General features: G+C 30.2%; 1 protein-coding gene across 3 annotated transcripts in view; it reads right to left on the bottom strand.

Moving 5' to 3' along the window:
- Nucleotides 1-2,804: 2,804 nt before the first annotated feature.
- The window catches only part of LOC148309345 (spermatogenesis-associated protein 20), a 152,168-nt gene continuing 141,040 nt past the window's right edge, over nt 2,805-13,932 (bottom strand). For all 3 annotated transcript variants that reach the window (XM_088260218.1, XM_088260219.1, XM_088260220.1), the window contains one exon: nt 2,805-3,464. In XM_088260218.1, the coding sequence (XP_088116344.1) occupies nt 3,349-3,464 (116 nt within the window). In that variant the 3' untranslated portion in view covers nt 2,805-3,348. The remainder of the gene's footprint in view (nt 3,465-13,932) is intronic.

The raw sequence follows: 13,932 nt of genomic DNA, 5'->3' as shown, positions 1-13,932 counted from the left end.
TCATAATGACGTTTATTGGACGACTTTTAAACATACAACTCAAACCATGTTTACTATTTTTTTGCTATGTTCAATAATACATGTGACTTACACTGATTGACCATTTAATCCTCCAATTATGATAGGTGAAACTCGATAATGTATTTTGTTCACAAAAGTATTATTGAGTGCTGTTAAGAATTATCGTTAAAGAGTCAAATTATGTCGATATCCAAAGTTGATAAATTAGACTTATGGACACCTAAAAAAGTTTCAATGAAATACCAATTGGTCTAAAACAAAAGGACAGAAAAGCAATTTCTAATTAAGAAGTATACTTTTTAATTAATTTGATAAAACTTTCAAACAACTCAATTTCAAATATCTAATTGTATACACTTTTATTAACCTTATACTTTGTTTTACGTTAAGTAAAAAAAATATTTAAAATCTTTACGTATCTAAAAATACATGCGATGTTCGTATTCAATAGAAAGGGGAGAATATATTTTTTTACGAAAAAATTATATACAAAATTAATTAACTTGGGAAATAATTTCCAAAAAATAGTAAAAATCACCTATTATTGTCATTAATTTTTTTTAGATAATAGTTATTTTTTGCAAAGTCTATTGTTAATAAGGTTCACACAGAAAATGTCAATAGTAAAAAAACACATTAAATTATAATAGATTTGGCCTGTTTTAAAAATTATTTCCCATTTTTTGGTCGCAATATTACCCTTAAATAATGAAAATATATTTTAATAAACATTAAATAAAATAATATTTTATTATTCTATACACAAAAAAAACATATAAACATATAAAATAGAAAAAAAAAACTCACCATGCACCAAAAAATCTAAAAGAAAATTGCACTAATTATTTACATTTCTTTTAATCTTGAAGAGGTCTTCAGTAGTCCAAATTCATGTTTCTTATGACTCTAACCTTTGTGACGTTAACCGACATCTTGAATTACGCCTTTCGTTAACGTTAGGCTATAAATCATAACAAACAAACTTGTATAAAATATAATTTTATACAACTTACAGTTATATAAAAACCAACTTATACAAACTTTAATTGAAGTGTAGAGAATTCAATTTCCTAGTTATATATTGCCCTATGAGATTTGAAATACCGAGATAATACAGTTGTAAAAATTATGGATGAAGCGATACATTTAATTAATGCAATTTCGAATACAAAGCAAGTTAATTGTGAGAAAAATATGGTTGAAGTGATGAATATTAAAATACAATTTCATAAATTTATATTAAATTTGTGACTGAAATACGTTTCGGTGTAAAGAAAATAATATTCAAATATACAAACTACCCTCCACCATTTAGATTAGTAATCAGAGAGAGATTTTGGTCAATAATGTCGATATTCATGAATTACAAATGCGTCTAAGAGTAAAGAAAATAATATTCAAATATACAAACTACCCTCCACCATTTAGATTAGTAATCAGAGAGAGATTTAGGTCAATTATGTCAATATTCATGAATTACAAATGCGTCTTAGTGTAAAGAAAATAATATTCAAATATACAAACTACCCTCTACCATTTAGATTAGTAATCAGAGAGAGATATAGGTCAATTATGTCGATATTCATGAATTACAAATGTGTCTTAGTGTAAAGAAAATAATATTCAAATATACAAACTACCCTCCACCATTTAGATTAGTAATCAGAGAGAGATATAGGTCAATTATGTCGATATTCATGAATTACAAATGTGTCTTAGTGTAAAGAAAATAATATTCAAATATACAAACTACCCTCCACCATATAGATTGATAATATGATAAAGAAAATCAGAGAGAGATTCAAGACAATTATGTCAATATTCATGAGTTACAAATGCGTCTTGTGTAAAAAAATTTGAACCTGTTCGAGAGTGAGTTTCTGCGATCAAAACTGTATCTGAAAGTGAGTTTTTTTGTTGTTGCTATTTTGCTGTATTTTTTAATTTTTTAGAATTTTATATTATAGTCAATACTTTAAGCGACATATTTTTTTGATTAAAAAATATTCACACCAGTAAACATGATTTATATAAAATCACGTTTGAAACATGTTTTGTCAATCATATCATAAATCATGTTTTGTGTCGGCCGTACATGTACGGCCATACTCCCGGACAGGTTTAATATACAAACTACCCTCCACCGTTTAGATTAGTAATAAGATAACGAAAATCAAAAAGAAATTCAAGTCAATTATGTCGATATTAATTATTGATGTCGATATTAGTTATAATCACTATGAAACAGTTATTAACAATTATTGATGTCGATATTAGTTATAATCACAAGAAATCAATTACACGAAAAAAAAAAATAGAGCAAAACAGTTATGAAAAACTTAAAACTACTTGTATACACATAGCCGTAATTATGGGCATGTTTCACTGGGTGACTGCCCGTCAATGGATGGTTGCTACTGCTAGTAACAAACTATGTACAACTTAATACCTAGTTTTTCTAAAAAATAAAAATATTTACTTATCGATGCTTAATTAATATTTGGTTAGAGAGATATATTATTTAGAAGTCATTTAATTTACTAACAATGCCTCAGTATTGAGACATTAAAAACAAACGTTAAAATAATATACTATGAAGAAAATTATGCAGAAATAAATTAAAAGGGGCCAATACATGAACTGAAAAAAATCTTTGTAAACTTTGAACATATAATGATATATTTTTACGCTGAGATCCAAGAAATGATTTTAAAATAAATGTCGTGAGTAAATTTTCATATTACTTTTATATGATTTTTTTTAATCATTTCATTTTACATGACATAAAAATGATAAGTCTTTTAAAAGTAGATATAATTTGACTTATTTTCGGATTTTTTTTTACAATTTATTTTGTCAATATATCATTCTGAAGTAAAGAGTTTACGGTAAAATAAATAACTATGAAAATACTAATTTACGATACATCTTAACAAAATACGTTTTATGTATGAGCTATCCCATTTTAATATATTTTCACAAGTCTTAAAATTAAAATAATGATTTCTGTTATCGTTAGTCGAAGCGAGATTCGACGCATCATTCGATTCGTTTCTATAAAATGTTAGCTGCATTTGCACGTATGCACTTTACCTGCGCAAATAGTGCTGTCTGCGCCATCGTTAGGGATAAACCAGCACGAAAGACAGTGGACATGCCTTGACTTAAGACAAAGAGTGTGCACTTGAGCAACTGTGCCGCACAAAAAACGCTGTTTGCGCATCAAGGAGCGTACGTCTAAAGGCAGCTATTCTTGTATATCGTTTTGTGGAATTCACGATATATTTTTCTGGACTATACAGGAGTCGTCCAGAATTGTTTCGACGTTTACGAATCCAATAGTTCTGCCAGCTTAGCAGGGTCGGTGACGGGCAACGAGCAGGCGAAGTGGCGGCATACGTAAGCTGCGGGAACACCGCGTAGTGGACGAATCCTTGCGAGAACTGTAAAAAAGAGAATTGAGATATAAATTACACAATGTTACACAATAAGAGTAAAGATTTTTTCATTCATTGATTCGGTAGTCACTTTGTGGTAAAACCTTTCCATTTTTAATAAAAGTTTTACTTAGTAAATACACATATTTCTTAAAATCTACTGCGACACGTGTATCGATGCATTCCGCATCATTTTCAAACACCGTATGTGAAGCTAATTCTAAAATTTAGTGTTGGGTCCTTGGGACGTTGAAGGTTGAAGAGGGGATAGGAGCTGTTTCGATTATTTATTTATTTATTTATTTATTTATTTATATAATAAACTTTGAAAACGATCTCCTGAAAAGTCAAGTTTTTTTTATATATGACGTTGTTGAAAGGAGTGAGCGATGTATAAAAGGCATTTAATTTATTATTTAGAATTATAATATCTTCATTTTTAAAGTGGCGTTTCTTTATTGTAAAATTATTTTGGTATCTCAACGACAAATTTTATTTTTCCATTCAAATATTTATCACCTTTTAATAGTTGAAGATTTTTATAAATTGTTTCTACATAAGTTAACTGATTAAGTAGAATTTCTTAACCTAATAATGAAATTCATTTATGAAATGTTGTGCGTAACATAAATGGTGTAAGGTGGAAGTCAATATTCACTTTTTTAAAATAAAACAACTTAGTTTTAACCACTTTTTACTGATACACTCTTTCCAACCGGTTTCGACAAGAACCTTGTCATCATTTCTAGCTCACTAATTGTCGTCCGGAGTGGACGTATTCGCTGCGCAATGCTCAATAAAAGCAACATTTAGGTGTTTTCCCCCGTTTTTAAATAATTTTTTTAAAATCACATTTTCATATGGTGTACGGAGTGCGTGGAAATTTTTGGCATCGTAATGGAAGGGTAATAATAATAATAATAATAATAAAACCCTTATCCGCACCCCAATGGTGCATAGGGCACTGTGTCTTATAAACGCAGTGTTATCATGATCGTTTTACTTATGAAGGAAAGGTGATCAGCCCTCCGCTTCAGGTACCAGTCCATGGTAATATTGAATAAATATTACAGTGAAAAAATCACTTATATTTATTTTTACCCCCCTTGGGAATCGAACCCGGGACCTCCAGAACGGTAGCCGAGCGTGCTGACCATTACACTACGGAGGCGGACAGGCACTACATTAAAATATTTATCACCTTTTAATGGAAGGGTAATTAACTATAACCTAACTATGAGTATTTCAATGTTTTAGAATTAGTACATAAACCCTGATGATGACAAGGTTCTTGTCGAAACCGGTTGGAAAAAGTGTACCAATAAAAAGTGGTTAAAATAAAGTTGTTTTATTTTATTAAGTTTATAAAATGTGCCAAAGTATCTGCGAAAAACATTCAAGAAATCAATATTCACCATTAAATTGCTAGTGATAATATTATTTCATACTCTGAATACATTTCGAAATTTTCAATGAGCTTTGTGTAACCGGCCTTGACTAAACATTATTGACAACATAATGTTGTAAATAAATTATCTGGTCAAATTATAAGCTTAATAATAAAAATGAAAATTGTATTTTCTGGCGTTTCTCATGTGTGTGATTATAATCCAGGATTCGGATCTCACATACTAATATAAGAGTTTCTGCTTAATAAAAGAGCTTCTTTACATCTCACCAATAGATGTCTCTAGTGAAGTTCTAGTGATTCAAGAACAAGGTTTCTAAATTGGTTCATATATATATATATATATATATATATATATATATATATATATATATATATATATATATATATAGAATATCCAAGAATTTGAGTAGTGTGGTTGTCAATAATGGGTAGAATTGGTGAATGTTACACGTGTGTAGAGTGATCACTTAAACCAGCCGATGACGGTCGTCAGCCCCGTAAATGCCCAGACTTCCATATTCTTCTTCATCTTTGATGAGATGTCAAAAAATAATATGAACATTATTGATTTATGAAGATATAGCGTTGCTGAAATGTGTTTCAGAGTAATTGACCGCAAAATTCATGAATGGCATTGAGTATTTACAAATTTTGAAGGACAACTTCCTACTAGCTAGTGAGTTACGAGCAACAGAAAGTATAATACGTACGTTTTCCAGTTTATTATGACCGTTGATATTTGACAATATTAAACTAACTTATAGTGGCATTCACTAAGTAAAACTCAAATTAAAAACAAACCAACCTAATCTTGTCGGCTCTAACAGGAGGATTGAAATCCCCATTTTAACTCGATAATTTTAGTATTATAAGAGCTACTAACTCAATATTATGTGAAAGCTTAAAAATAATATTCAATCAAATTTAAAATATTTAATATTTTCATTTAAAATTTCCAATCGTTAAATGTTTCAAAATATTATATAATTTATTGATTCGGCATTAACTTTGTGGAATGACACGTTGATTTTTTTTTAACAATTTAAACACATGAATAAACCACTTTAATGAGTTTTATTTATTTTTACGACTAGTTTCGAAAACTTCCCTACATATGTTTTCATCTTCTGGTACAAATTTAATTCGCTAGTTGTAATTTGTAATAGAAGATGAAAACATCTGTATATTTTTTAAACTAGTCATATGTATAAATAAAACTCATGTGGTATATTAAAGAGTTTATTTTAAAAATTAAATTAAATTTAAAAAAACCAAATTTTGTTAATGTCACCTCTAATATATGGGAGTCAAGCACGGAGTAGGTAAAAGAAGGCTGAATGCGACCTTTTAAACGAATGTGCGGCAAAACGATGTATAATAAATGTTTGATAGGTGTAAAAAGGAAAGAATTCAAGTTGAGATAAGATAAAATAATCGATACAATGAAGAAAAGGTGTGTAGATATGGCTTAGGCATGTGAACCGAACGAGTGAGGAAAGAACGGTAAAACAAATTTATGCAGCGAATGTAGTTGGAAATAGGAGCAGAAGAAGACCGAGGAAAACTTGTCATTACCAAATATTTTAAATACTTGTAAGTGGTCAGGTCATAAGTCGGAATAATTGATGGGTTATTTATGAGGAGATGCATGAATTTGGAATAGGTGAAAATTGTTTGCAAAGACGGATTGATGTGGCGTTCTATTCTCTCTGTCTACCCCTGCGGAAAAATCAGCATGATGGTTCCTTGGTAAAAATATATTTGGTTATTTTACAGTTTCACTTTTCTCCTCAATACGGAAGTATTAAAAAAAATAATACGAAGGGAAAACCCTAAAAGACTTGACTGGAAAAATACCAACCAGTATTTATCAAAATCGTGTTTGACAAATACGGGTTGGGTTTGCCTTTTCGTATCGAGTGGGGTGTTTGTGCTTTAACGTTAAAGTAAGCTTTGAACGGAATAAAAAAGGATCCTCAATCGACCGTATTAGATAGAGCATCTGATCCCGGCCTTTTGGTCGCATTGAAACGCACTATGGACACCATCAAACAAGCTGGAAGGACAAAATCAATGTCGAAAATTCAGTAAAAAAAATTATCTGCATAGTATGTCTATTATTGTTAATTACGAATTCATGCTTTTAAGAACAGTGTCCGTCGATGGTCGATCCTCGTTGTTAGGGACAAGGTAGAAACAGACTTAATTAGAGTTCGGTTTTCATACTTGTAATTATTTTATTGTATTAAGTTTTTATTGTATTATATCTTGTAATGTATAAAATCTGGTAATAAAAAATATATTTAAAAAAAACCCTTACTGTATTAACTATATTATAAAACTTATATTGTTTTAACATGCAAGTATTTCGGCTCAACACAGGCTATGCCCAAAGAGCCATAATATATATTATTAAAAAATATATAAAAAAAAGTTCTCAATATGATTAATATTTGAAGCATTTACTTTGTGGTTAGTCATTTTTTTCCAAAAAGTTAATAATATTAGTATATATTAAAAAATATATCTATGTACCTAAAATAAAAATATTATTTTTATCAAAATCATATAAGAATATTTTGGCAAAAATGTGCTGAAATAAAATTGAACTTGTTGGTTTGTTCACAATCTTAAATCTCCAAATCAAAGTTATTCAACGATTGCTTTGAAATTTTTACATAACGTAGCATTTAAGTAGGCACGTGTTTTAAGTATGTACACCAGTGACAAGTGTTTATACTTGCGATAGTTACATCATCAAATGAAGACTACATTTAACCTCATAATAGAATGGTTATTCTGAAACCGATAGTTATATTACCATGCCACAAAGTAAATAATGCTTTTAATATACAAAATATATATATTTAAAACAGAAATATTTGTGATTTTTTTATTGGTAAAAATACTTCAATTTCATACTATTTCTGTGAGCCTAAGTAGCTCATTATTAGAAATAGGTATAAAATTGAGGTGGAGATTCGAATCGAGAAACTCTGACTCAAGAGTCCGCGACACTAACCGCGGGACCACAACCCGGCACATCAAATTTTTACGATATCATTTTGTCCTCCAACTCGTATGAAACACCCCACAGTGTGGCGGTTTTAACTACGTGTCGCGAAACTCGATCCTGCTACGGTGAAGTGGGTACAAACTCGCTTACAATAAAACCGAACCGCTACACAGAGCTAGCCAATTAATCGAAATTGGCCGGGGGGCTTGCGCCTGTGCCGCTTAATTAACAATTGCGATGTTCAGTACGAATTCAACTTAACACCCATCGCGTTGCCTCGGGGTGATCACTTTATTTTTGCAGTTACAGAAGCGCACAGCACGTGGCCTTCAACTTAAAACACTATAGATTAATTAACAATCGAATATAACCGAAAGTTGGCAAAAGAATGATGAAAAAAGGCTGAATGCAGTCAAAACGCAATCTCTCAGAAGAATGTGCGACAAAACGATGTATGATAGATGTTCTAATAGTGAAATAAAGAAGGAATGCAAAGCTGAGATAAGCATTATCGATAAAATTAAGAAAGGTGTGTTGAGATGGTTTGGACATGTGGAACATGTGAGTGAGGAAAAAGCGGTAAAACAAATTTATGAGGCGAATGTAATTGGAAAAAGGAGCAGAGGAAGACCGAGAAAAATTTGGCACGATCAGGTAAGCGACTGAGTCAGGAGACGAAATAATCAGCGAGTATGTATGAGGAGATGCTTGAATGTGGAAGGGGCGAAGTATGTTTGCAAAGACAGAGCGGTATGGCGTTCTATTCTCTCTGCCTACCTCTGCGGTGAAGCGGCGTGATGTTTAATGGTTCTTCAACAAATTACTTATTTTATATAGATACGATGTCTTACAGGTAATTTTCCAATAGGTAAATACAGTCCACAGGAAAGGTCAAATGAGGACAATGTATACAAATTAGTTTCTTTGTTCTTTTAAACAACAATGAAGTTGACAAAATACACAGGAAAAGTACGGCCGTTAACCACCTAATTTGTCGATAAATTGTCAACAGACCAGCCAAGAAAATACACCATTTTGAGGCTTAACACTTGGAGAAAAAAATCCCCACCCTTATTGGATGTTATTTTGACTTTGCGCACGGCCAGTGGCGTTCAAATTCGGGTCATTTCAAACTGAAAACATATTTTTCAGATGAACAATTTATATAACAGTTGATGCGCATATTATTTATACATTTTTACAAGGGATATTGAAAAGATCAAGAAGAGTTATTTAAGGTGGTATAGATATCGCTCACTCCTTTCAAGAACTTCATAAATCAAAAATCGTCAATTTTCAGTTGTGCTTGATTTCGGAGTGACCAGAAAATGTACGATTTCCCAGCAAAAAAGGCATATTTTTAACATAATATTTACCCGCTACAGGGCAGAAAGTGCTGTTTTTGCATTTTGAAGAAAAGGTATTGTTTAATTATTTTTTTAAATATACTAAATATTTTTTAAATGGAGAAAAAAACATTCAGGTTTTACCTAAAAAGATCTGTTGCACAGTAAAAAGTTCAATAAGTGGCTTGATATTTATTTTTAATACATTGTATTATATTTTTAAACTTTAAAAACGTTCTCCTGAAAAATCTAGTTTTTTGATTTATGACGTTCTTGAAAGGAGTGAGCGATATGTGAGCGGGAGGACAAAACGAAGACGGCCGAAATAGACTTGGCACTATCAGATCAATCAGAACCTAAAATCTGGTGGTTTCAAAAGTCTGCGTAATCGGAGGGCGTGTATGACTAAATGTATGGATGTGAAGGAAGCGAGGACTGTATGTCAGGACAGAAGAGTGTGGCGTTCCATCCTCTATGCCTACCCCTGCGGGGAAAGTCTTAAAGGTAGTAGTAGTATAAGTATACTAGTACAAATCGAATTCCGAATTGACAAGAAAATATTGTTTATTCAAACATACAAACAAATATCATCGAAGAAAAAACCTATTATCAAAATACTTGTTTTAAAAAAAAACGGTTGAAGAAATGTTTTTTTATACCTCCATTCATTTGCGAGTGATTTTTATTAAAACAAGAAAGTAATAAGACTTCTTACTTACGTTATTTTTGACATCTCAACATAGATGAAGAAGAATATAAAAGTCTGGGCATTTACAGAGCTTTTACGACCGTAATAACCTGGTTAAGTGATCACTCGACACACGTGTAACATTCACCAATTCTATCCATGATTGACAACCACACTACTTAAATTCCTTTGACTTCTACATATATTGATTTAACAAATTGAGATGTCAAAAATAATGGAAAAAATAAATCCTGATTGGAGATAATCCAGATTTGTGAATAAGTATTCGGACACACTCAGAATCTTGTAAACTTCCTACTTAACTATCAGAATAATATACATAACTCCATAAATTTTCATTTAAAGTGTTATTTCTTAAACAAGCTAATCTTCTTTTATTTATTTAATAAATTATCTGGTCAAATTATAAGCTTAAATAATAAAAATAAAAATGGTATTTTCTGGCGTTTCTCATGTGTGTGATTGTAATCCAGGATTCGGACCTCACATACTAATATAAGAGTTTCAGCTTAATAAAAAGCTTCTTTGCATCTCACCAATATATGTCTCTAGTGAAGTTCTAGTAATTCAAAAGGATTCTAAATTGGTTCATATATATAGAACTTCCAAGAATTTGAGAAGTAATCTTCTATTGTTTTTTTTCATTCAATCTCGTTAATATCGACAGAAAGTAGGTAGCTTTAAAAAAACGGTTGAAAAAAACTACGCCACTGCAAATAAGGCTACTTGAGCGATTCTCTGGATAAAATTTCTACTCGCTCGAGTATACCATAGTTCCTCCACTAGGTTCATTAGCCGTGACAGAAACAACGATACAAGCACTCTCCTATACTCCAACCCACTTCGTGAAGCTAAACAAATATAACAATGAGAAAAATTTCATCAATTGTATTTTCATATAATTAATATTTGAAGCACTAACTTTGTGATTTTCCATTTTATAATTAAAATGTAACTTTGTTTTAAAATCACAATAAATATTATATTATAACTTAATTATAATGTCTACCGGTTTCGAAGCTAACCGCTTCTTTATGACTATCACTATTAGTATTAATCAGTCTTGATAAAATGATTAATACTAAAAATATTAATTAGTCTTGATAAAGAAGCGGTTAGCTTCGAAACCGGTAGATATTGAGTATTGATAAAATGATCAATACTAACTAACTAACTAACCATCACGCCGCATTCCCACAGGGGTAGGCAGAGAGAATCGAACGCCACACCACTCTGTCTTTGCAAACATTCTTAACGATTGATTGAATAATACTTATAGTATTAATCAGTCTTGATAAATAAGCGGTTATCTTCGAAACCGGTAGACATTATAATTAAGTTATAAAATAATATTTATAGTGATACTAAAACAAAGTTACATTTTAATTATAACTTCAATGACAATGATATGAAAAATAGACTCCCTGCTCTGTAGGACTCGAACCGTGAACATTCGTTTACTTTGCCAGATGCTCTATTTAATTGTCTATGTGCAAAACGTCAAAAGTATAGTACTATTTGGTAAAATTTTAGTAAAATTTTGTTTAATTTAATTCGTCCATACGTTAATCCGTCAATATTCGTTAATATTTTATTTGCCTCCGTAGTGTAATGGTCAGCAAGATCGGCTACCGTTCTTGAGGTGCCGGGTTCGATTCCCAGGGGGGGGGGATTAAATAAATATAGTGGTTAAATAAATAAGTGATTTTTGCACTGTAATATTTATTCAATATTACCCTGGACTGGTACCTGAAGCGGAGGGCTGATCACCTTTTCTTCATGTGTAAAACGATCAAGATAACACTGCGTTTATATGACGCAGTGCCCTATGCACCGTTGGGGTACGGATAAGGGTTTTATAATTATTATTTTATGTTAATTCAACATATCGATGAATGACTACCGAGATAAATAAGCTTGTGCAATATATTTATTTATTATGGTATCATACATGACAAAAATAGTGCAGAATATTGGTATCATCAATCAAGCTAGGACACAAAATGCCGAACCCTCTTCTGTTGGAATGGATGGTCTGTTGACGATAATCAATGGTCCAGCTTCTCCTACGTGTTACGTGGTTTTTAATGGTTTCCTCTCAGCAATGAGCAAATGCTGAAAAGTTTCCATTTGGCTCACACTAAACTATCCCTCCTGTTCCCAACACAGATTAAAATAATACATATTTTTTTACTTAGAAGAAACAAAAATCCTCTTAATGATCTACATATAAACCTTGTGTATAATAACATGTTCACTCATTTCTTGATTATAACCGATAATGCTTATCTCAATCATGCATTCTTTTCTCATTTCACAATTCGAACATCTATCACATATCGTTTCGCCGCTTTTAATTAAAACGAAATTATAGTTAAATTATTTAAATAAGTTTTATTTTATTTTCAAGTAACCTGTGTTAAATTTGAAAAGTATTTTCGTTTTAATTTCAAATGTAAAAAGAGATTGCATTGTTTTGTTTTATTTTGATTCATTCCTGATTTTTCTGGAAAAAAATACAATTTAAAATATATATATTCTATCTTAAGACGTTTGATACAATTTCAATATTTTCTTATTTTCTTTGCATAAATTGAGTTTTATTTTACGTTGAGTTACATTATGGTTATTTTTGTTCGAGTGGGATACGGTAAGTTAAATAACGTTATTTGAAAGAAAAATTTATGACATTGTTGATTTTTGACGCAGTCTATAATATTGTGAGATCTCTGTATATTGGTGATCAAATTCATGTGAACATTAAAATATTTTATTTTTTGATTAATAAATAAATCTAAAATGATTTTTTTTTTTTTTAAATTTGAAAATAAACCCTTTTTCAAATACATCAACACGACGAATTAAGAGGTTTGAATAAACTTGATATCTCAACAAAGATGAAGAAGAATATGGAAGACTGGATATTTACAGGGCTTACCCCCCCCCCCCCCTTGGAATCGAACCCGAGACCAAATAAAGCGGTAGCCGAGCGTGCTGATCATTACACAACGGTTAAGGACATAAAACCTATCGACAAAATTGTAAATCTCTGCAAAAAATGTGTTTTTTATTAAGTTTCTTAGATAACCTCTGAATTTTCCATTGATGATAAAAGTGCCTAGTTATAATCCTATAATTAAGTAGTATTTAACGCGTTAAGCGTTCAGTTTGCTAAACAAAATTAGCGATATAATATCTTGATTTCAGGGCGGTATGTCAAAGTTCCTTCGGGCATGTTTGCTGAGTTCCTAGACTAATTCATCCGCCCAACTACTTGTAGAGGTACAAGGGGAACATCAAAGGTTTTAGTGAACTACATAGATCTGGGGGTCCATTTCGGGTACTTACTGACAAGTTCTTACACATATATATATATATATATATATATATATATATATATATATATATATATATATATATATATATATATATATATATATATATATATATATATATATATATATATATATATATATATATATATATATATATATATATATATATATATATATATATATATATATATATATATATATATATATATATATATATATATATATATATATATATATATATATATATATATACATATATATATATATATATATGTATATATATATATACATATATATTTATATATGTATATATATATATATATACATATATATTTATATATGTATATATTAATATATTAATATATATATATATATATATATATATATATATATATATATATATATATATATATATATATATATATACGTGTGTGTAATGTGAATATCAAATGGCTTTAAATATTAATTAAATAGAATACATAATTTGTTGGGAAGGTTACAAAGTTTGTTGCAGAGCGAATAATTCAAATATTGGTAAAACACTTCAACTAAGTACAGATAAACGCTTAAACAGAAATATTACGAGAGGCCTTAAATCACAGAAAAGTTTCTTCGTCATCCAAAAATAATTTCGAAAGTTTCTCGCAGCCTCAGTCA

Source organism: Brachycentrus maculatus, unplaced genomic scaffold (genome assembly GCF_059751285.1).
Source record: "Brachycentrus maculatus isolate JH-2025_06_01 unplaced genomic scaffold, ASM5975128v1 h1tg000129l, whole genome shotgun sequence".
Taxonomy (NCBI): domain Eukaryota; kingdom Metazoa; phylum Arthropoda; class Insecta; order Trichoptera; family Brachycentridae; genus Brachycentrus; species Brachycentrus maculatus.
This window is presented reverse-complemented; position numbering and strand designations above follow the sequence as displayed.